This window comes from Stenella coeruleoalba, assembly GCF_951394435.1.
Source record: "Stenella coeruleoalba genome assembly, chromosome: X".
Classification (NCBI taxonomy): Eukaryota; Metazoa; Chordata; class Mammalia; order Artiodactyla; family Delphinidae; genus Stenella; species Stenella coeruleoalba.
This window is the reverse complement of record NC_137152.1, coordinates 42208446-42232800: the sequence shown is the minus strand read 5'-3', so window position 1 is coordinate 42232800 and position 24355 is coordinate 42208446. Positions and strand designations below refer to the sequence as shown.

At 40.2% G+C, this 24355-nt stretch overlaps 1 protein-coding gene across 11 annotated transcripts in view; it reads left to right on the top strand.

The window, feature by feature from the left end:
• Window positions 1–708: 708 nt before the first annotated feature.
• FAM120C (family with sequence similarity 120 member C) overlaps window positions 709–24355 on the top strand; it is a 139307-nt gene continuing 115660 nt past the window's right edge. For all 11 annotated transcript variants that reach the window (XM_079909906.1, XM_079909905.1, XM_079909907.1 and 8 more), the window contains exon 1: window positions 709–1821. In XM_079909906.1, coding sequence (XP_079766032.1) covers window positions 1135–1821 — 687 coding nt within the window. In that variant the 5' untranslated portion in view covers window positions 709–1134. The remainder of the gene's footprint in view (window positions 1822–24355) is intronic.

Below are 24355 nucleotides of genomic sequence, written 5' to 3'. Positions count from 1 at the left end.
CAAGGAGAATGCTGAAAATATTGAATAGATTTTCAAAAGATGATTCTGTACGTCTGGAATTGGAGCCCTTACCGCTATTTTTCTAGAGCTCCCCGACAGATCGATTCACAATGTTTGCAAACAAAGGTCCTAACCATAGGACATTGTAGCTCAGTGAGTACCAGAAAGGTACAACTTGTAGCTTAACTTGTGTTGGTGCTTATCTCCCTGACCAAAGAGCTCCTGAGTACAATGGATATTCGATTTCACTTTGTCTCTGCATTGCCTTGGGCAAATAAATTATACAATTTTCACCATTCATAAACTGGGGCCAAGAACTCTTCCTCAAAGAATTACAGTAGCTAAAAGTTAAGTGGATTGTTACAGAAATGGTGGTTATTATTTTTACGTTTCATATGTGTCCTTTCTCATTCATTAAAAGCTACGCACATTATTCCCTCCCCCCAAAGGAAAATTCTTCCTCCTGGGAAATTTTAGCATACTTTAGCTGAATTCAATTAAACCACTCTACTTCCTTTCCCATGATGCATCACTCCCCCCCAACTCCTTTTCTTGGGAAAGGCGGTAAATAGCCTGAAGCAACTCGGTGGAGGCGAAGAGCTGGAGTGCAAATCCTAAACGCATATCACGCCCCTCCCCTTGAGACCCAGTGAATGCAAGGGCTGACAGGGGTGGTAATCTTGTTCCAACACTGTATCCCGAGGCCGTAGAGGAGACTACAACTCCCAGAATGCCCCGCCCCGCTCCCCCTCCTCCAGCTAGAAAGCGTGTACCATAGAGAAGACGCGGTAACGTGGCTCCTGGAGGTAGAAGTAAGAGGCTTCACCCCTTTTGAAGCGGTGAAGAGCGGCCATAGAGGGATAAGAGAGAAGTGACTAGAGGCCGTCATCGCTTTTATCCTCCCAGCCTCTCGTGAGTCCGGTCGGCCTCACCACTCCTCTCCACCCAAATCCACTCTGTGGTCTCCTCCCCACGCCTCCCTTATTCCCTCGCTAGCTCACCCCGCCCCTCGGGAATCCTTTGCCCGCCCCCTCGCCCCCCGCGGAGTGCGCACGCGCCCGCCCCCAGCTTCGCGCCCAGATCGCCGCCTAGCCTGCTCGCGCAGCCGCCGTCTCGTCTGCCCACCGACGAAGCATGGGCGTCCAGGGCTTCCAAGAGTTCCTGGAGAAGCGCTGTCCCGGGGCTGTTGTGCCCGTGGACCTCCTCAAACTCGCGCGTACGGTCTCGCGCCAGCAGCAGCAGCAGCAGCATCGCCCGCTGCCGCCTACAGCAGCCCTAGCGCCCGGGGCTCCACGCGCCGCCAGGGGCTCCGCGCCTCTGCAACCGCCGCTCGCGCCCGCTGCCTTGGGTGCCTACTCCGGGGGCGCGGGGCCGACTCGGCACCATCACCCCGCTCACCACTTCCACCATCACGGCCAGGCGCACCCCGGGCTGCACCCGCCGCCGCCGCCCCCTCCGCTGCCCGGGGCCCGGGTGCTGGTGGACGCGGGCTCAGCGCTGCCTCGGCTTTATGGCGGCTACCAGACGGATTGGGTGTGTGGCGGCCAATGGAACGCCATGCTGGGCTACTTGTCAGCGCTATGTCAGGCTTGTGCCTATCCCGGCGGCGACGGCTTGGAGCTGGTGGTCATGTTCCCCGGGGGCCTGGGCAAGGACCGGCTGGCCGAGTGGGGCCGTCGGTGCCAGGCCGAGCGGCAGACAGCGCAACTGATCGTGGGACACGTGGGCAACAAGGGCACCCCTCCTCCACGGGCCTGGTTCCTGCCACCGGCCTGCCTGAGCCACTGCGTGAGGCTAGCGCTCATCCGCTTCCGGGTCAAGGTGAGGGAGGGGCCGGATCTTAAATAATACGCCCCACACCTATTCCCTCCCAACTAAACACCTAACCACCCACCCACTTACCTGTCTCCCATCCACCCACTCAGCGCCCAGTCAGCTAACCCACTTGCCTAACTACCCTCGATCATTTTATCCATCTACCCAACTCTTCATACCACGCCCTACCGATTCGCTCACCTGCATAACCACATCTCTACCCATGTCATCCCAATAACCCCCTTTATCCAATTGGCCTATCCCTAGGCTTTAGCAGAATTTGTTTTGTAGCCCCATCTTTCTCCTGCTGTCTTCTGCCTCAAGCTGAAATGCCATTTTCCAGATTTTTCCAGTTGACATCTCTCTTCTGTGTCTTTTTCCAACCTTGCAGCAAATCAGTTAAACGTGTTAATTGAGCACCTTTCTTCTACAGCTTTTCCTCGAATTTTGAACCAGTGCTTCTTTTGCACCCATCTGTTCATTCAACCTCTTTCATTTCAACATGTTTCTACCTCATCCTTCCTTAGCCTAAACAAACGAACAAACAAACCCACTGGTTCAGTCGCTTTTAAACAAGTATTAACCCACTAAGAGTAAGGGGTTTAAAAGACATGTGAGACATGGTTCCTGCCCTTGGAAAATCAAATATATGCACAGGAAACATTTATTTAATGGTATAAATGTGTATGTGATTATGCTTTATGGTACAGATTGGTACCTGTTTTGTGTGTGGGGGGGAATGTCTGTGGGCTAAAATGGTCAGAGGAGGCTTCCTTGAAGAAGTTGGACCTCACCTGGGTCTTCAAGGATGAATTGGATTTGAATTGGTTACAGGTTTGGGAAGAGGCTTATTTAAGCAGGAGAAAGAAAATGAACAGAAGCAAACGGGAATATCAAGCATGTGAGGCCCCACGGGCAGTTCAGTCTAATCTCTACATGTAGTTGGTCACTGCATATGGGGCCTGGAGAACAGCTTGGCAGCAACCCCAGTTCTTGGCACAACTGCTATTGCTCTATTGCTTTTCCATACTCTTGGGTTTCAAGTTCCTACGTGTAGGGAATAGCAAGGCTTGAGAAGTAAAGGAGGTGGGCAGGAAGAAGAAAAAGAAAAGCAGTACAGGGTTGGGTAGGACAAAACCACAAACCCATTCCCCAACCAAGGCTCTTGGGGATGTGTGCACAGTCAGAAGATAGGATATGGAATTGTGGGAATCATAAACTAAAGAAATGGTGCTGGGTGGAGTAATGAAAAAAATCTCAGCTGAGAGACTGAAAGACCTGCATAAAGAAACTCACAGTGGTCATAGAGCTTGTGGCTAGAGTCCAGTCATGCTAGACTCCTTGTGCCCAGCATCTAATCTGTGCCTAGACTGGGTAATTATAGCTGTTTTTAATGTTTTTTTAAAAAAATTCAATCACGAGCTATCTCAAACATACAAAGTAGGAGAAAAAATATGTCAGACACTCATTTGCTTGCCTTCCTGACTGAGCATTTTTCAGTAGATTCTTCTTTTATGGCCATTCTTTCCACTTTGTTTTCACTGCTACCACTCGAGCTTTAAGGACTTTTTACCTCATTGTCATTAACTTGGTTGCCGGCAACAGTGACTAACATTGATGGAATGCTTACTATGTGCCAGCTGCTAATCTGTGTGCTTTAACAACAACAACAAAAATGATCTCATTTGATCCTCACGATAAGCAGTATTAGCCGTTTTTCAAATGAGGAAACTGAGGCACAGGAGGTTTAGAAACTTGCCCAGAGTCACCCGGCAATAAATGGCAGAGCTGGGATTCTGGGAGTCATGCCCAGGCAATCTGACTCCAAAGCTCATGCTCTTAACAACGGTGCTCTAAGATGAATCTTTCTAAAGTGCCGGTGTGATTAAATCATTCCCACACTGGACTAAAATCTTCCTTGGCTCCTGGGTAAAGACAGGTCTGGGCTATTCATTTATATTATTTATTGAGTGCCTGCTATAGGCTAAGTACTGTACTGGTTGCTGAGGATTCAGAGTGAAGTAAGGGGATCCCTGCCCTCACGGAGGTCAGAGTTTAGTAAAAGAGTCAGACTGAAAACAAGAGTTGCAGATACCATGAGCTAATTGCTAATGATGAAAAATGTGGTCCCTGTAGGGGGCATTGGTTAATTCTGGGCGAGGGCGTGAAAGTTGGGGGAGGTTTCACAGATTGGTACTGAGCCTTGAGGAGGGCTGGGAAGGATGGTTCAGAGTGGACAAGGATGTGGAGATATAAAATGGCCTACTGTGAGCTCTGAATAGATTTTGATTGGAGGTTGGCAGGAATTGAACACTGAGTATGGGTTTGAGTTTTTCCAGCTTTTTTGTTCATACACCTCATCAGTGAAAATTTTTGAGAAGCAACCCTAATATGGCCTACTAAGATTCTTCATTAAACATAGTCTTATTTTTAAAATCCCAGCAGTTTGTAAAAAAATAAGATGGATTGATAGGTGATAAAGCAAATGTAGTAAAAATGGTAGAATATCAGTCGTGACTTTTCTAATGTTCACTGTAAAATTATTTCAACTTTGCTATATGTTTAAAGTTTTTCTTAATAAAATGTTGGGGGGAAATTTCCCAGCAGCTCTCTTCAGTCATGAGTGCCACCGTTTGTGAAATACATGTCTTGTTCCCCATGCTAGATTATAAACAAACTCTTATCTTTTCATAGTCTCCATAATAACTTGTATATTTTAGGTGCAGGTTACATTTTTTTCCCTGAATGAAAAGGTTAGTGATCTAAGAATGCATTGTAGGAGTGACTTTTTAAAAGTGTGTAGTGTGGCTCTTAACATAGTGGATTTAAGACTGGCTCCAAAAGTGCGTATGTAAAGTATCTGTAGCTGTTATCAGTGAGTGAAGTTTTCTCTCCCGGTTCTGGTCAGTGATTGTTGTTGTTGTTGCTGTTGGAGTGATGGAGAACTTCCTGGTTTGTAACACAGACTTGAAAGGTATTGGTTAATAACACATTGTGGTTTGCCTTTTCAGAGGAGTGTTCCACTATCTTGGAGATAGCAGGTTTTCACTTGAATGATCTGCATGCCTACCATATCTTTTGATTGAAATGCTAGTGCTTCAGAGCAAAACCCACTAGTGTTTTTCTCCTCTCCTTGGTTCTGTTCTTGAGACTAGGTCACAGGATGGGCCTTTATTCACAATCTCATTTTCATTTGTGTTAGAGAAATAGAGATGGAGGGATTACATAAAAAGATAAATTGCTGGGCTGTCTCTTTAGCTTTAGACAATTTAGGACTTTCCATGAAAATATTTAGGGTATATAACTGGGATGAATTTTGTCATTTGGTTTGTTTCATTTGTACATTCTGCAAACCTTTGTAAGTTATCATTGCCAGTAGCAGAAAAATTAAGTAAAACCACAAATTGCTACCTGATCTCTTCCTAAGGGTCTCACAGCAACCCTAAAGCAGTTTTAGAATGTGGTTTGAAAGATGATGTGGGGTGGTTAATGGGATGAATACTTTGTTTTAATGGTTAAATATATATATTAGAAAAAAAGATAACGCATGAAACCCGTAGTTTCACAGCTATAACTCTTTAGAACGAGGCCAATTAAAGAAGTAAGTTGGGGCTTCCCTGGTGGCGCAGTGGTTGAGAGTCCACCTGCCGATGCAGGGGACACGGGTTCATGCCCCGGTCCAGGAAGATCCCACATGCCGCGGAGCGGCTAGGCCCGTGAGCCATGGCCGCTGAGCCTGCGCGTCCGGAGCCTGTGCTCCGCAACGGGAGAGGCCACAACAGTGAGAGGCCCACGTACCGCAAAAAAAAAAAAAAAAAAAAAAAAGAAGTAAGTTGATTTAAAGAAAAGTATTAAGGTTCAGTACTTGGATGTGGCAGAAATCATGTTGATGGTAAATGAATAAGCAAAGTTTGAGAAGGCTGACCAACAGCTGATGCCATTTTGTGCTTTCGTTCTCTAGAATACAGTATAGCAGTGGCTGCTGTGCCTCCTGATTATTTATTTATCCTCAGTCATTGACACATCCTGAAACGTTAGTGACTCTTCTAGATGCTCTAGTGGTAGGAAAAATTATCATAATAGTAATTAGGTCTTCTTCTTGAGCACCAAGTTGTATATAAAGTGCTTTTTAAATAGCTTGTTTAATCCTCATAAGCTTGCAAGAATGCGTGATATTCTTCCCATTTAACGGTTGAATAACAGGTGCAAAGAAGTGAAATGATTTTTCTTTGGTCTGGACACTAGTAAATGGTGGGTAAAAATCTGTTCTGGATCTGTATTGCTCAGTCTCTTTCCACAGTTTCACCACACAGTTTCCTTTCTGTACATTCTTGTGTAAGATTGTATACTTTTACTGGCCAGATAATATGCATAGATGCATGAAGAAAAATAATAATAAGTAGATTTATTGAGCACTTAGTTTGTGCCAGCATTGCTAAATGTACAATACTGCCAGTACAAGGCAAATGTGTAAGCTCAGTGCCAAGTGAGTGAGTCATATAGTGATATTATAGGAATTCAAAAGTAGCAATCTCTTTCTTCTCTGCATTTTAAGTCTCTCTCTCTGGTTTCTTTCACTTATAGGTATGTAAGTGTATACAAATAACCTTTAAAAAACAAAAACTTCCCCTTTACTTTGTAATTTCCTTAAGCCATTATCCTTATCCCTGTTTTTCCCTTTTAACCATTATTCTTGAAAAAAGAAGACCGTATTAGTTCCTATTTCCTAGCCTATTGCCACTTGATATGTGATGTCACCATTCTGAAGGCACCAAAACCATTTCCATTCTTACCCTTTATTGGTCCTCTATGAGATAATTGACATGAGCCATCCTTTCCTTGAATTTCCTTTCTTGGATTCCATGATGCAGCTCACTTCTGATTCTCCTTATAAGTCTCTAGTTCTTTCTCCTCCTCTTACTGCTTCCTTAAGCATTGGTGCTCTCAAGACTTCTGTCCTAGTTATATTCTTCTACATTCATTTCCTGAGCAATCTTATCCATTATTATGGCTTTAGATGTTAACTGTATTCTGATTATTCCTATAGCTCTTTCTCTACCCCTAAGCTCTCTCATGAGCTTTTGACACATCTTTTCAGCTTTCTACTACTCGATGTCTTATAGGTCACTCATACTAAAAAATATCCAGGATGGAATTCATTATTTTCCCCAAAAACTTGTTCTATTTTTGGAGTTCTCTTTTTCTATGGATGTCGTCTTTCATCCATTTCAAGCCAGAAACCATGGAGTTCTTCTCAATTTTTCACTCTCCTGTCACTTCCCATATCCACTCGGTCACTAGATCATGTCACCTCTACCTCAGAAATGTCTACTGAGTCCAGCTACTTCCACCCCCATTGCTCTAGTTTAGGCTGCCATCATTTCTTATCTGAGCCATGAAAATTGCCTCAACTTGTTCCTTTACCACTCTCTGGACCATAGTCCATCTTCTACATTGCTGTCAGAGATACTTTGAAAACCAAAGTTGACTTTTGTCTGTGCCTGAAGATACCCACTGGCTACTTTTTGCCTACCCTACTAAGCCCAGACTTGTCAGCATGGCAGACAATGCCATTCACAGTCTGATCCCAAACTCTCTCCAGCCTTACTTGGTGCTTACCTTTGCCCACACCTGTTCCAACCGTTGGAATGTCCCAACCATTCTGAACTTTTCTGGCTTCCTAGACATACCATGTCCTCTCACATAGTGCTTTTCTTATTTTACTCTCACCATTGTGTAGCCAATTCATACTTATTCTGCTCAAAAGTTATCACTATGAAATCTTTCCCAGCCAAGGTAAATGATGCCTTCCCTTGTGCTACCAGAGTGTTCTTTTTACCTCTCATATTTTTTTCTCTCATAGTATTTTCATATCGCATTATAATTCTCTTTTTTTCCCCTATGCTATGTATTACATCCCTAGAACTTACTTATCTTATGACTGGAAGTTTGTTTGTGATTATCTTTTAATTGAGTTCCAAGAGGGCAGAGATTTTGCTCTAGGGCTTGACACATTATATACAATAATGGTTGTTGAAAGAGAAAGGCAGATAAGGAAGAATTTAGAACCAGTGTTTTATAATGTTATAGTTTCTTTCCATGTAAATTAACTTGATTCCAAATGGAATTGCCAAACTCTGTTAAGTAAAAGTAAGTTTTGTAGCTGCTTAGCAATGCATTTATAGAATAAATTCCCCCTTGGTGTTAGTAATAATAGCTACCACATGGGCTAGGTACCTCACATTATGTCAGATTCATTATGTCATTTAATCATCACAGCCACCCTTCAGGATATGTATTAATCTACGTTTTTTATAGCTAAAATAAAAACAGGCTCAGCATAGTCACTGGCCCAAGGTTGCACTGCTGGAATGTGGTTGAGCCAAGATATGAACCTAAATATATTTGAGATCAAAATCCTTCATCTTTAACATCTCTCAAAACAGTATAGTTGCATTTTAATAACATTTTCCAGAACACTTTTCTTATATTTAGTTTGTGTAGCATAATGGCTAAGAACAGACCTTGGAGCCAGACTGCCTGGGTTTAAATCCTTGTTCTTTTACTTACTAGTTATATAAATGTGGGCAAGTTAACCTCTCTCTGCCTCAGTTTTCTCATGTGGAAGAGGAGGATAGTAATAAAAGCTACATCATAGACTTTATTGTGAGTATTAAATGATTTAATATAAGTACAGTGCTTAGAACATTATATACCACATAGTAAATGCCATATATGCCAGCTACAGTTACTTTGACCAAAATAACTTGTGTGCCAGGTAGATTGGACATGGACATTTCACTCTCATGCCTTAAGCTTGGCATGGCATGTAGGGTACTTCTTGATCTGCCTACCATTCTCTTATCAGGACAATGAATGCTTTTCAGCATTTTTTGAACACCTACTCTTGCCAGACCCTGTGCTAAGTACTATAAACAATGGAATTCATTCATTAAACAAATGTTTAATGGGCTCCTACTGTGCACTAGGCACAGTTCAATATTGAGAAGATAAAGCAGTGACCAAAACAGACAGGTTTCTGACCTCATGAAGTTTATATTCTAGTGGGAAAGACAGACAATAAACAAGATAAAAGGACAAAATATATAGTATTTAGGTAGTATAGTAAGTGCTGTACAGAAGAATGAAGTAGGAAAGTGAGATAAGGGAGTGTTGCGGTCAGGTGGGTCTTCTAACCCTCCAGCAGCTCATAGTCTAGTAGGGGAGACAAGTAAGAACATACTAACAATAATAGCCCGGAATATCTTTTCTCTGGCTCTTGTCATAGGCCCAAGGACATAGTGGAAGTGGCAGAACCACAATTTGCATTTCAGACACCAAAACCTTTGCCCTTTCATCTACACCACAAAGAAAATCCCAAAGGTATGGCAGGGATGGCAAACTGACAGCCCATAGCCCCACACATTTTTTTAAAAGAACTTCTTTGATTTTCATTGATCAATAGTGTTCATCAGAATCTGAAGTCAAATAGTGGGTTTGGGTTGAATATTAAGGCATCATCTAGTTGAATGATTTTTCATTTTCTTCTATCATTTAACTTGCATTTTACAAACGCATTTCTTTTTTAACAAATATGAACTTGTTGCCAACATTTTAAAAACTGTGAAACGTTACCAAGAATTCTGACTTTCCAACCACTCTTGAAATATCAGATCCTCTCACAACACTGGTTGACCCCTTTTGCCGAGCCACATTGTCTTCATTTATTGGAGTCTCTACCGATCCATGGTGTCTCCCTGACACAGTGACCAAGTGCCACTTGCCTTTCATGATAACCATCTTCTACATGGCTCCAAGTGATTCCCGCCTCCTGGTATTCACACTCTTGTTTAATCTACCTCCACCCACTGTGTGTGGGCTGGACTTAGTGACTTGCTTTTAATGAACAGACTACAGCAAAAGTGATGAGATGTCACTTCCAAGATTAGGTTATAAGAAACTGCGACTTCCATCTTGTTTGTTCTCTCTCTTTCTCTCTCTCTGGCATTTCTTGCTTGATCACTCTGATGAAGCAAGCTGCCGTGTTGTGGGCTGCCCTTGGGAGAAGCCCATGTGACAAGTAACTGAGGGAAGCCTCTGACCAACAACCAGTGAGGAACTGAGGCCCTCAGTCCAACAGCCCACAAGGAACTGAATCCTGCCAACAGCCACATGAGTGAGCTTGGAAGTGGATCCTTCCCCAGCCAAGTCTTGAGATGACTGCAGCCCCAGCTGACACCTTGATTGCAGCCTGTGAGAGACCCTGAGCCAAAGAACCCCGTTAAGCCACGCTCACAGATACTATGAGAAAATAAATGCTTTTTAAGCCACTAAGTTTTGGGGGTAATTTGTTATACAGAAATAGATAACTAAGACACCACTGATTGTTGTGCTTGTACTTTTTTATAGTAGTTTTGAAGAATATGAAATATTTCTTGTGCCCATATCTGTGAAAAAAAGAAAAATTATCTATACAGGAAGGTCATATATTTAAAGGAAAATCAAAGGGAGCCTATTTCCTAGTGGAAGTGATGAGTATTCCTCTATATCTAAATAAAATGTGTTTGTTGAAAGACTACAATTTAAGACACCATTTAAAAATAAACCGTTGTAAGAAATATGACCAGTATACAAGAATTATGAGTGCTGAAACAAAAAGAACTTTAAAAAGGGCTTGGAATTTCAATAGGTTGTTTTTGAATACAGATAGAATTAAGTAATACTGCCATGAAATGCAATTATATATTACATGAAAAAATTGCCAGGGCTTGAAAGCCTTTTGTAGGTAGTCGTTTAAGAAAAGAGTGTTGAGTACAGCAGAATTTACATTATAGACAAGCATTTGCAAAGGTAGTAGATACTGTTGCTCAGGATGTTAAAGATTGGTGGCTGAACATTTTTGTGACATTGTGTCAAGAAGTTAAATTGTAAAGTTTTAGATTACAACTGGTTACAGCAGATATAAACACTATGCATTTAAAGGTACACTTAGCCTAGCTATGTGTCTAGCCAGTAGTTCTCAAAGTATGGTCTCTAATCAACAGCACTGTACCACCTGGAAACTTGTTATAAATGCAGATTCTCAGGCCTTACCCCAGACCTACTGGAGATGAGGCTTGTTAATTTGTTTCAATAAGCCCTCCAACTGATTCTGATACACCCTAAAGTTTAAGAACCTCCGCACCTAGAATTTTGATGCAGTCTAACTCTTTTGGACTTGCCTCTGACGGGTACATCTAGAAATACCTGGATTTTGTATGTTGAGAAGAGTCTTGAAATTTTTAGTATAGATTGGTCAAAATTAGTGAATATGACTACAGATGGTGCTTCTGCAATAGTGTTACTGTTGGACTTAAGGAAACTTCAGTTTTTTTCAGAAACACTTTACAAAGACTTAAAGCTGTTCATTGTATCACTCCTTAGGATTCCACTTTTTGTGCAAAAATGTTCAAAATGAATCATGTCAAGAACTGGTAATTAACATTGTGGTTTGCACCATAGTTGAATACTTTGCTTGGTGAATTATTAGATTCACGTCATGGAAATCTTCCCTATTATGGAGATTAATTGACCTAGTTGAGGTATGGTATTGAAGATACTGGAAAAGATTACTTATTTGGCATCCAAAAGGCATCCAGCACACCATCAATGACTGAAATAATATATTTGACCTGTTTCGTTGACATTACAATTCACTTTGAATAAAAACAAGGTTGTTCAGAAATACCTTCCAAATGTGTGGTTGTATTTGCTCATTCCTAGCAAAATTATGCCTTTGGGAAACTAATTTGGCAGGAGATAGACTGGCTGACTTTGCTGAAATTGGTTTCCAAGAAATGAATGTGATGGCCTGAATTACATTCCCCCAATTGTGGAGTTGTCTATTGAATTCCAGAAAAGGTTTTCTGACATTATATTCTATGAAAATGAATTAATGTAATAGTTCAGTTAACCTTTCTCAATTGATGTTCATGGTGTGAAAGAATAGCTACAGTGGAGATACTGAATTGCTGTGCTATGGTACTGAAAGTGAAGCATGATGTCACTGAAATACCAGAATTCTGCAATATCTCAGGAGTAGTAACCCTAAATATAAAAAACACTGTGCAAGACATCTATATGTTTGGAAATTCCTACATTTCTAAGCAGCTGTTTTCCATTATGAAATAGGATAAAATTAATCATTCACAGTAAAAGGATTCAAGGCTAAATTCTTTAGTGCACATTGTAACGCAAAAATATAAGACCTAACATTGACCTCTTGGTACATAAGAAAAACATCAGACCTCCTGTTCCAAGTCAAAGGAGAATAAATCAGATGCAAAAATGTAATGATTAAATTTTTCTATTTTGAACTTTTGCTTTTAATTTTGAATTTAAAATGTTAACTCCAGTATTTTGCATGTTTATATTGTTAACACCCACAGCATAGTTTAGGGAAAAAAAATTTCTGGCAGTTGATTTTCTTAACCACTTTCAATCATTTATGTTAGCTGCAGCCACTGGTTCAAGGACTCTTAGAAATTTCTCAACATCACTGTCCTCTCTGCAACTCCTGTCGTCCTTTCCAAGGTAACCCAAAAGCTACCTTGGACTTTTGTTCTCCTCTTATTCCTAAGAATACCTTTCATCAGACCTTCTGATTTTTCAATACTGAAGATTTTGCTTTGGGCAGAGCAAGTGCCTATTCTGGAATCTACTTGTTTCAAATGATTTCTGAGGACCTGCAGAGAGTAATATGTACCATAGGCTTCATCTCTGCAGGATAAACAGGCTATGTTTTATTTCAGAATGACTTTTTCAGAACCTGTATGCTAGGTATTTTATATAAATAGTTTCATGCAAAGTCTTACAATTAGGTAGGAATATAGCAAAATCTCCATTTTATAGATGAGGAAGTTAAGTGACTTGCCGATGATTTGCCCTACCACTTCAATTTGAGCATAGGTCCACTGGATGCTGAAGTTCCTGCTGTATCTGCTGATTACAAAAGTTATGCTCAGTCTCCAGCCCCTAAATGAGCCACAACAGATTTAATAAATCTAAGTCTTCTTTCTTACATGTGACAAGCAGTTTCACCTACAGAAATGGGCTGGCTTTTGGCAGCCTGAGAGCAATTTAAGGGTACTAAAATTGAGTATTAACTCAATTTTAACACTTTTAATAGCCTTTACTGAACACTGGATCAGTATTCTACCACCTCTAGCTTGACTGCAGTATTTAATGGCAAAGACTCTACCGTGCGTGTGTATGTAGTTAACTGAAACTCCTACAGCTGAGAGGCAAGGCCACTTTGTCAATGTTGCCCGGAATTGACTGTGGTTTTCAATTGCTGCTATTCTTATGTTTTATTTATTTTTTTAAAAATATTTATTTATTTATTTTTGGCTGCATCGGGTCTTAGTTGCGGCATGCAGTCTCTGTTGCGGTATGCAGGCTTCTCTCTAGATGTGGCGTGCAGGCATTAGAGCACATGGGCTCTGTAGTTGTGATACACAGGGTCTCTAGTTTGGCATGTGGGATCTTAGTTCCCCGATCAGGGATGGAACCCACATCCCCAGCATTGGAAGGTGGATTCTTACCCATGGAAGGTGGATTGTTACCCACTGGACCACCAGGGAAATCCCTATTCTTACTTTTTAATTTGACATTATTCCTAGCTTTGTGGTTTATCAGTTTAATTTCTTAATGGTTGTTGAACTCCACAGAGTGTTGATGCAAATTTGCATCAACAGTAGTCTTGGTCTGTAATTTTAAGGTAATTAGACTTCAAGGCACATAGGCCTTGCAGTTGAAATATAAACCATCCATATTTCTATTGCTAAAGCAGACTTACACATCCTCCCCTTGACTTTTCTTATAAAGTGATGCTTCCTTGTCATCTCTGATTTCCTTTTCTTTGGAAATTGAGAACAGGTGGAGAAAGTGGACCACAGAGCCCTGCCTGAGTCAGACACCAGTTTGATGTATTCAACATGGTAGATGGGAGCAAGGCTAGCATCCCAAAGGCATTTGGGATTACCTGGAGGAAGTTGTATTGCAGAGGTCAGAAAGCGGTATTGCCTCTGGATTAAGCTCTCTATGGTCAGGCAGGATTCTAGAGACCCAGATGGGTATAATACCGTCACTGCAACTATTAGGCTTACAATCTAGATATTCTTTATGGCCCTATGCCTATCGTGAAATATTAATCACTAGAATGTCAGCTCCATGAGGACAGGAATTTGGGGCTCCTGTTCACTATTGTATCTTCACATCTAGATCAGTGCCTGGAATGTATCAGTGCCTTACTCATTAAATATTGGTTGAAAGTCTAAATGGTTCATTGATTCCCTATGTTCTATGCACTGGAGGTATAGCAGTAAACAAAACAGACCAAGAAATCCTGGCCTTCTTGGAGCTACATTCTAGTGATAAATACTTATAGTTGCTTTTAATAGAAAATGTTCTTTAATAAAATATTTTCTGAAAGACCCAAAATATAAAATAGATAAAATGGAGAATATGAGCTCAGATTGAAGAGAAAATAGGAGTACTGGGCTTCCCTGGTGGCGCAGTGGTTGAGAGTCCGCCTGCCGATGGAGGGGACGCGGGTTCGTGCCCCTGTCCGGGAGGATCCCACATGCCACGGAGCGGCTGGGCCCGTGAGCCATGGCCGCTGAGCCTACGCGTCCGGAGCCTGTGCTCCGCAACGGGAGAGGCCACAACAGTGAGAGGCCCGCGTAACGCAGAAATAATAATAATAATAATAATAGGAGTACCTGTCCTGTCTGGTTATTTGGTCCAATTCTCCATAATCCTGGTTTGGGAAGCAGTTTGAAAGCCAGTGCTGTAGACTACTACATGTGATTGGAAATGAGACATTAAACTTTTCTCAGGGAACTGTTTTCCCTTGAGTTTTATAAATAGGTGTTGCTTCTTCTAGAAAGCATTACCTCACTGACTGGTTAGATGCCTTTCTTCTGTGTTCCCATGGTACACAGAGGTGCTTATAGCTTCTCACGTTTAAGTGGCCTACTCTGTGCTGTCTGCATCCTGGCATTTAGTAGTCCCTCAATTCATATTTGTTGGACTGAACAGTAAGCCAGCAATTAAAAGCTATAGGTAGTTGTTCAGGATCTCAACTCCTACTTTCTTTAAAGCTCAGATGTGCTCCTTTTGTGATTTGTTGTTTGCATATGTTGCTGTTTAATCTCACCTAAATAATTTTAGGTCTCCTGGAAAATTGCAAGGTTAACAACTGAACTGGGCCAATTAGGGCCAGGAACTCATTCTGCTTCAGAGGGTAGCAGTCATCATAGATGTGGAAATGGAGCCAGGGTGCTCAGCTATTCCGAGGGGCATTGTGGCTGGAAGGCTTTTTCCTTGCCTTGGTCAGGATTTAATTGCCATCAGTCATTCTAGATTGTATTTTGCTAGGAATAAATTGTCATGCTGTGTGATCTGACTAGAGAGCATTGTTTCTTAAACTTGCCTTCCATCATGACAATCACCTAGGGTTCTTGGAAGCAACCTAAGTACCTCTTGTTGGATGAGTGGGTAAAGAAAATGTGGTATATTCATACAATGGAATATCAAGGAAATCCTGCCATTTGGGACAACATGGATGAACCTGGAGTACTTTATGCTGAGTGAAACGAGCCAGACTCCAAAGGACAAACACTTCATGATACTCTTATGTGAGGAGTCTAAAATTGTCAAACTCTTAGAAGCAGAGAGTAGAACAGTGCTTGCCAGGAGCTGCTGGGAAAGGGAAATGGGGAGGTTTTAGTCAAAGAGTATAAAATTTTGGTTATACAAGATAAATAAGTCCTAGAGATCTACTGCACAGCATAGTGCCTATATTGTATTGTATACTGAAAAATTTGCTAAGAGAGTAGATCTTGTGTTCTTATCACAAGAAATGATAATAGAGGCAGGAGGAAACTTTTGGAGGTAATAGATATGTTTCTGGTGTAGACTGTGGTAATGATATTTACCTCTAAACTCATAAAGTTGTATACATTAATTATGTGCAGCTTTTTGTATGTCAATAAACCTCAATAAATTGGTTTAAAAAAACACATTCCCAGCCTAGCCTTAGACATGCGAATCAGACTGTTCAGGGGAGAGGCCTGGAATAGCAGTTACCTCCAGGGAATGGGGATAAGAGAGCTATTACTTCTCACTGTACACCCTTCTGTATTGTTTAATTTTTTTTAACCTGGAATATGTTCTGCTTTTATTCAGTAGTAATTCCTCTTTTAAATAAATATTGCAATTCATGGTACAAAAATTCAAAATATACAAAAAGATACATGGCAAAAAAAAACAAACCAACTCTCTTCCACTCTTGACCCTAGCCACCAGTTTCTCCTCCTCAGAGATGATCAGTATTATCAGTTTGTTGTGTATTCTTCCAGAGAGACTATGCATATAAAGCAAATATATATAACTATACATATAAATACATTGTATATATACATACATGTTATATACACACAAATATACCTTTAAAAACCACAAATGATAGTATACTATTTACATAATATTCTGTACTTTGCTATTATCATTTAATATATCATGCTGATTTTTTCATATGAGTATGCAGAGGTTTGTCCTTATTTTTCACAGTTCCATCCTATTCCACTGCATGCATATGTTATCATTTATATAATTAGTCCTTTAATTAGATTGTTTCCAGTTTTCAGCTAGAACAAATAATGCTGCAGTGAATACTTTGTACAACTGCAATGCCACTGCTTATATTTCAGCACTGCCTTTGTTGTTCCAAGTGCTTTAAATATCTAAAATAAATCCCTAGAAGCAAAGTCAAAAATTATGTGCATTTGAACTTAAAAGATCTCGCCAAAATGTTCTCCCTAGAGATTATACCATTAATACCCCTGCCTTCAATATTTGCAAGCGTGTGTTTCCCTCACCAATACAGTAATTGCTAATCCTATAGGCAAAATACCATGTTTCTGTATTGTTTTAATTTTTCTTATCACAAGTGAGTTTGATTATCTTTTTATATGCTTAAGATCTATATTTTTAACTTTTCATTTTATATTGGAGTATAGTCGATTAACAATGTTGTGATAGTTTCAGGCGTACAGCAAAGTGATTCAATTATACTTATACATGTATCTACTTTTTTTTCAAATTCTTTTCCCATTTAGGTAGTTACATAATATTGAGCAGAGGTCCCTGTGCTATACAGTAGCTCCTTGTTTGTTATCCTTTTTTTTTTTTTTTGGCCATGCAGCGTGTGGGATCTTAGTTCCCCGAACATGGATCAAACCTGTGACCCCTGCAGTGGAAGCGGAGAGTCTTAACCACTGGACTGCCAGGGATGTCCCCAGTCTTCTTTTATAAGGACACTTGTCATTAGATCAGAATGATCTTATCTCAAGATCTTTACCTTAATTGTATCAGCAAAGACCCTAATTTCAAATAAATTCACATTCTGAGGTTCTAGATGGATATATCGTTTAAATTTATTTATTTATTTTTGGCTGCGTTCAGTCTTTGTTGCTGCACACGAGCTTTCTCAAGTTGTGGTGAGCGGGGGCTGCTCTTCATCATGGTGCACAGGCTTCTCACTGCGGTGGCTTCTCTTGTTGCAGAGCATGGACTCTAGGCGCACAGGCTTCAGTAGTTGTGGCACATGGGCTCAGTAGTTGTGGCTCACAGGCTTAGTTGCTCCACAGCATGTGGGATCTTTCCGGACCAGGGCTAGAACCCGTGTCCCCTGCATTGGCAAGCAGACTCTTAACCACTGTGCCACCAGGGAAGTCCCTCCATTTTAAATATAGCCGTGTGTACGTGTCAATCCCAAATTCCCTAACTATCCCTTCCCCCAACCCTTTCCCCCTGGTAACCATAAGTTTGTTCTCTAAGTCTGTGAATCTGTTTCTGTTTTGTAAGTAAGTACCTTTGTATCATTTCCTTTTAGATTCTGCTTATAAGCGATATATGATATTTCTCTTTCTCTGTCTGGCTTACTTCACTCATTATGACAATCCCTAGGTCTGTCCATGTTGCTGCAAATGGCATTATTTCTTTCATTTTAATGGCTGAGTAATATTCCCTTGTATATATGTACCACATCTTCTTTACCCATTCCTCAGTCGATGGACAGTTAGGTGGCTTCCATGTCTTGGCTATTGTAAACAGTGCTGCAATGGACACTGGGGTACATGTATCCTTTCGAACCACGTTTTTCTCCGGATATATGCCCAGGAGTGGGATTGCTGGATCATATGGTAGCTCTATTTTTAGTTTTGTTGTTTTTTCTTTTTGTGATACGCGGGCCTCTCACTGCTGTGGCCTCTCCCGTTGTGGAGCACAGGCTCCGGACGCGCAGGCTCGGCAGCCATGGCTCACGGGCCCAGCCGCTCCGCGGCATGTGGGATCCTCCCGGACCAGGGCACGAACCCGCGTCCCCTGCATCGGCAGGCGGACTCTCAACCACTGCGCCACCAGGGAAGCCCTATTTTTACTTTTTTAAGGAACCTCCATACTGTTATCCATAGTGGCTGCACCAATTTACATTCCCACCAACAGTGTAGGAGGGTTCCCGTCTCTGCACACCTGCTCCAGCATTTATTGTTTGTGGATTTTGGGATGATAGCCATTTTGACTGGTGATATCTGATTGTAGTTTTGATTTGCATTTCTCTAATAATTACGATGTTGAACATCTTTTCATGTGCCTCTTGGCCGTCGGTATGTCTTCTTTGGAGAAATGTCTATTTAGGTCTTCTGCCCATTTTTGGATTGGGTTGTTTGTTTTGATGATGTTAAGCTGCTGTTTGTAAATTTTGGAGACTAATCCCTTGTTGGTCACATCATTTGCAAATATTTTCTCCCCATCTGTTGGTTGTCTTTTCATTTTGTTTATGGTTTCCTTTGCTGTGCAAAAGCTTTGAAGTTTAATTCGGTCCCATTTGTTTATTTTTGTTTTTATTTCCATCATTGTTGGAGACGGATTGAAAAAAATATTGCTGTGGTTTATGTCAGAGTGTTCTGCCTATGTTTTCATCCAAGAGTTTTATAGTGTCCAGTCTCACATTTAGGTCTTTAATCCATTTTGAGTTTATTTTTGTGTATGGTGTTAGGGAGTGTTCTAAGTTCATTTTTTTACGTGTAGCTGTCCAGTTTTCCCAGCACCATTTGTTGAAGAGACTATCTTTCCACCATTGTATAGTTTGGCCTCCTTTGTCATAGATTAATTGACCATAGGTGCGTGGGTTTATTTCTGGGCTTTCTATCCTGTTCTATTGATCTATATATCTGTTTTTGTGCCACTACCATACTGTTTTGATGACTGTAGCTTTGTAGTATAGGCTGAAGTCAGGGAGCCTGATTCCTCCAGCTCCATTTTTCTTTCTCAAGATTGCTTTGGCTATTCGGGGTCTTTTGTGTCTCCATACAGATTTTAATGTTTTTTGTTCTAGTTCTGTGAAAAATGCCATTGGAAATTTGACAGGGATTGCATTGAATCTGTAGATTGCCTTGGTAGTATAGTCATTTTGACAATATTAATTCTTCCAATCCAAGAACATGGTATATCTTTTCATCTGTTTGTGTTGTCCTCGATTTCCTTCATCAGCTTCTTATAGGTTTTGGAGTACAGGTCTTTTGTTTCCTTAGGTAGGTTTACTCCTAGGTATTTTATTCTTTTTGATGTGATGGTAAATGAGGTTGTTTCTTGAATTTTTCTTTCTGATCTTTCATTGTTAGTGTACAGGAATGCAACAGATTTCTGTGTATTAATTTTGTAACCTGCAACTTTACCTAATTCATTGATGACCTGTAGTAGTTTTTTGGTAGCATCTTTAGGATATTCTATGTATAGTATCATGTCATCTACAAACAGTGACAGTCTAACTTCTTGAAAATCCTTGCATCCCTGGGATAAATCCCACTTGATCATGGTGTATGAGCCTTTTCATGTATTGTTGGATTCGGATTGCTAGTATTTTGTTGAGGATTTTTGCATCTATGTTCATCAGTGATACTGACCTATAATTTTCTTTCTTTATGGTATCTTTGTCTGGTTTTGGTATCAGGGTGATGGTAGCCTCACAGGATGAGTTTGGGAGTTTTCCTTCCTCTGCAGTTTTTTGGAACAGTTTCAAAAGGATAGGTGTTAGCTCTCCTCTAAATGTTTGATAGAATTCGCCTGTGAAGCCATCAGGTCCTGGACTTTTGTTTGTTGGGAGTTTTTTAACCACAGTTTCAATTTCAGTGCTTGTGATTTGTCTGTTCATATTTTCTATTTCTTCCTGGTTTAGTCTTGGGAGATTGTACCTTTCTAAGAATTTGTCCATTTCTTCCAGGTTGTCTATTTTATTGGCATACAGTTGTTTGTAGTAGTCACTTATGATCCTTTATTTCTGTGGTGTCAGTTGTAGCTTCTCCTTTTTCATTTGTAATTTTATTGATCTGAGTCCTTTTCCTTTCTTTTCCTTTTTTCTTTTATTTGGTTGTGTGGGGTCTTAGTTGCAGCAGGCGGGCTCCTTAGTTACAGCACATGGGCTCCTTTAGTTGAGGCACGTGGGCTCCTTAGTTGTGGATTGCCAGCTCCTTAGTTGCAGCATGCAGACTGCTTAGTTGTGGCATGCAAATTCTTAGTTGTGACATGCATGTGGGATCTAGTTCCCTGGCCAGGGATCCAACCCGGGCCTCCTGCATTGGGAGCACGAAGTCTTAATCACAGCGCCACTGGGGAAGTCCCTCCCCTTTTTTCTTCATGAGTCTGGCTAAAGGTTTATCAATTTTCTTTATCTTTTCAAATAACCATCTTTTAGTTTCATTGAACTTTGCCATTGTTTTCTTTGTGTCTATTTCATTTATTTCTGCTCTGATCTTTATAATTTCTTTCCTTCTACTAACTTCGGGTTTTGTTTGTTTTTCTTTCTCTGGCTGATTTAGGTGTAAGGTTAGGTTGTTTATTTGAGATTTTTCTTGTTTCCTGAGGTAAGATTGTATTGCTGTAAACTTCCTTCTTAGAACTGCTTTTGCTGTATCCCATAGGTTTGGATCATTGTGCTTTCATTTTCATTTATCTCTATGTATTTTTTTACTTCCTCCTTGATTTCTTCAGTGATCCATAGGTTGTTGTTTTTTTTAATTTTTTTTAACATCTTTACTGGAGAGTACTTGCTTTACAATGTTGTGTTAGTTGCTGCTGTATAACAAAGTTAATCAGCTATATGTATACATATATCCCCACATCACCTCCCTCTTGCGTCTCCCTCCCACCCTCCCTATCCCACCCCTCCAGGTGGTCACAAAGCATGGAGCTGATCTCCCTGTGCTATGCAGCTGCTTCCCACTAGCTATCTATTTTACATTTGGTAGTGTACATATGTCAATTGCACTCTCTCACTTCTTCCCAGATTACCCTTCACCCTCCCCATGTCCTCAGGTCCATTCTGTACGTCTGTGTCTTTATTCCTCTCCTGCCCCTAGGTTCTTAGGAACCATTTTTTTTTTAGATTCCATATATATGTGTTAACATATGGTATTTGTTTTTCTTTTTCTGACTTCTTACACTCTGTATGACAGACTATAGGTCCATCCACCTCACTACAAATAACTCAATTTCATTTCCTTTTATGGCTGAGTAGTATTCCACTGTATACATGTGCCACATCTTCTTTATCCGTTCATCTGTAGATGGACACTTAGGTTCCTTCCATGTCCTGGCTATTGTAAATACTGCTGCAATGAACATTGGGGTACATGACTCTTTTTGAATTATGGTTTTCTCAGGGTATATGCCCAGTAGTGGGCTTGCTGGATCATATGGTAGCTCTATTTTTAATTTTTTAAGGAACCTCCATACTGTTCTCCATAGTGGCTGTATCCATTTACATTCCCATCAACAGTGCAGGAGGTTTCCCTTTTCGCCACACCCTTTCCAGCATTTATTGTTTGTAGATTTTTTGCTGATGGCCATCCTGACCGTTGTGAGGTGATACCTCATTGTGGTTTTCATTTGCATGTCTCTAACGATTAGTGATGTTGAGCATCCTTTCATGTGTTTGTTGGCAATCTGTTTATCTTCTTTGGAGAAATGTCTATTTAGGTCTTCTGCCCATTTTTGGATTGGGTTTTTGTTTTTTTTTTGATATTGAGCTGCATGAGCTGCTTGTAAATTTTGAAAGTTAATTCTTTGTCAGTGGCTTCGTTTGCAAATATTTTTTTCCCATTCTAAGGGTTCTCATTTCGTCTTGTTTATGGTTTCCTTTCCTGTGCAAAAGATTTTAAGTTTCATTAGGTCCCATTTGTTTATTTTTTTTTTAATTTCCATTTCTCTAGGAGGTGGCTCAAAGAGGATATTGCTGTGATTTATCTCATAGAGTGTTCTGCCTATGTTTTCCTCTAAGTGTTTTGTAGTGTCTGGCCTTACATTTAGGTCTTTAATCCATTTTGAGTTTATTTTTGTGTATGGTTTTAGGGAATGTTCTAATTTCATTCTTCTACATGTAGCTGTCCAGTTTTCCCAGCACCACTTATTAAAGAGGCTGTCTTTTCTCCATTGTACATTCTTGCCTCCTTTCTCAAAGATAAGATGACCATATGTGCCTAGGTTTATCTCTGGGCTTTCCATCCTGTTCCATTGATCTATATTTCCATTTTTGTGCCAGGACCATACTGTCTTGATTACTGTAGCTTTGTAGTATAGTCTGAAGTCAGGGAACCTGATTCCTCCAGCTCCATTTTTCCTTCTTAAGATTGCTTTGGTTATTCGGGGTCTTTTTTGTTTCCATTCAAATTGTGAAATTTTTTGTTCTAGTTCTGTGACAAATGCCATTGGTAGTTTGATAGGGATTGCATTGAATCTGTAGATTGCTTTGGGGAGTATAGTCATTTTCACAATGTTGATTCTTCCAGTCCAAGAACATGGTATATCTCTCCATCTGTTTGTATTATCTTTAATTTCTTTCATCAGTGTCTTATAGTTTTCTGCATACAGGTCTTTTGTGTCCTTAGGTAGGTTTATTCCTAGGAATTTTTTTTTTTGCTGAAATGGTAAATGGGGGTGTTTCCTTAATTTCACTTTCAGATTTTTCATCACTAGTGTATAGGAATGCAAGTGATTTCAGTGCATTAATTTTGTGTCCTGCTACTTTACCAAATTCATTGATTAGCTCTAGTAGTTTTCTGGTAGCATCTTTAGGATTCTGTATGTATACTATCATGTCAACTGCAAACAGTGACAGTTTTGCTTCTTCTTTTCTGATTTGGATTCCTTTTATTTCTTTTTCTTCTCTGATTACTGTGGCTAAAAATTCCAAAACTATGTTGAATATAGTGGTGTGAGTGGGCAACCTTGTCTTGTTCCTGATCTTATAGGAAATGGTTTCAGTTTTTCACCATTGAGAATGATGTTGGCTGTGGGTTTGTCATATATGGCCTTTATTATGTTGAACTAAGTTCCCTCTATGCCTACTTTCTGGAGGGTTTTTATCATAAATATGTGTTGAATTTTGTCAAAAGCTTTTTCTGTATCTATTGAGATGATCATATGTGTTTTCTCCTTAAATTTGTCAATATGGTGTATCATGGTGATTGATTTGCGTATATTGAAGAATCCTTGCATTCCTGGGATAAACCCCACTTGATCAATGTGTATGATCATTTCAGTGTGTTGTTGGATTCTGTTTGCTAGTATTTTGATGAGGATTTTTGCATCTATGTTCATCAGTGATATTGGCCTTTAGTTTTCTTTTTTTTGACATCTTTGTCTGATTTTGGTATTAGGGTGATGGTGGCCTCGTAGAATGAGTTTGGGAGTGTTCCTCCCTCTGCTGTATTTTGGAAGAGTTTGAGAAGGATAGGTGTTAGCTCTTTTCTAAATGTTTGTTAGAATTCGCCTGTGAAGCCATCTGGTCCTGGGCTTTCGTTTGCTGGAAGATTTTTAATCACTGTTTCGATTTCATAAAGTAGAATTGTGGTTGCTAGGGGCTGAGGGAGGGGGAAATAGGAATTGTTTAATGGGTATAAAGTTTCGGATTTGTAAGATGAAAAAGTTCTGGAGATCTGTCTCAAAGTGTGTATCCTTAACACTACCGAAGTGTACACTTTGAAAAGTGGTTAAGGTGGTAAATTTTATGTTATGTAATTTTTCTATCATAGTAAAAAACTTATATTAAAAAAAGCTAAAATAAAGTAGATGAAACAAGATTGACTTAACGTTGATATATGAAACGGGATACTGGTATCATGAAGGTTCATTATGCTATTCTCTTTACCTTTTTATTTTACAATTTTCCATAATCAAAAGTTTTTAAAATGAGTTAGTGAGCATGGGCTTTGTGGGCAGAATTTGAATCCTAACTCCAGTTTTTAAAAATAGAGATATAATTCAGATACCATAAAATTTGCCATTTTAAAGTATACAATTCAGTGGTATTTAGTCTATTCCACAGAGTTGTGAAACTATAACCACTATCAAATTCCAGAACATTTTTATCATCCCAAAAGGAAACCCAGTACCTGCTAGCAGTCATTCTCCAATCTTTCTTCCTCCCAGTCCCTGGCTG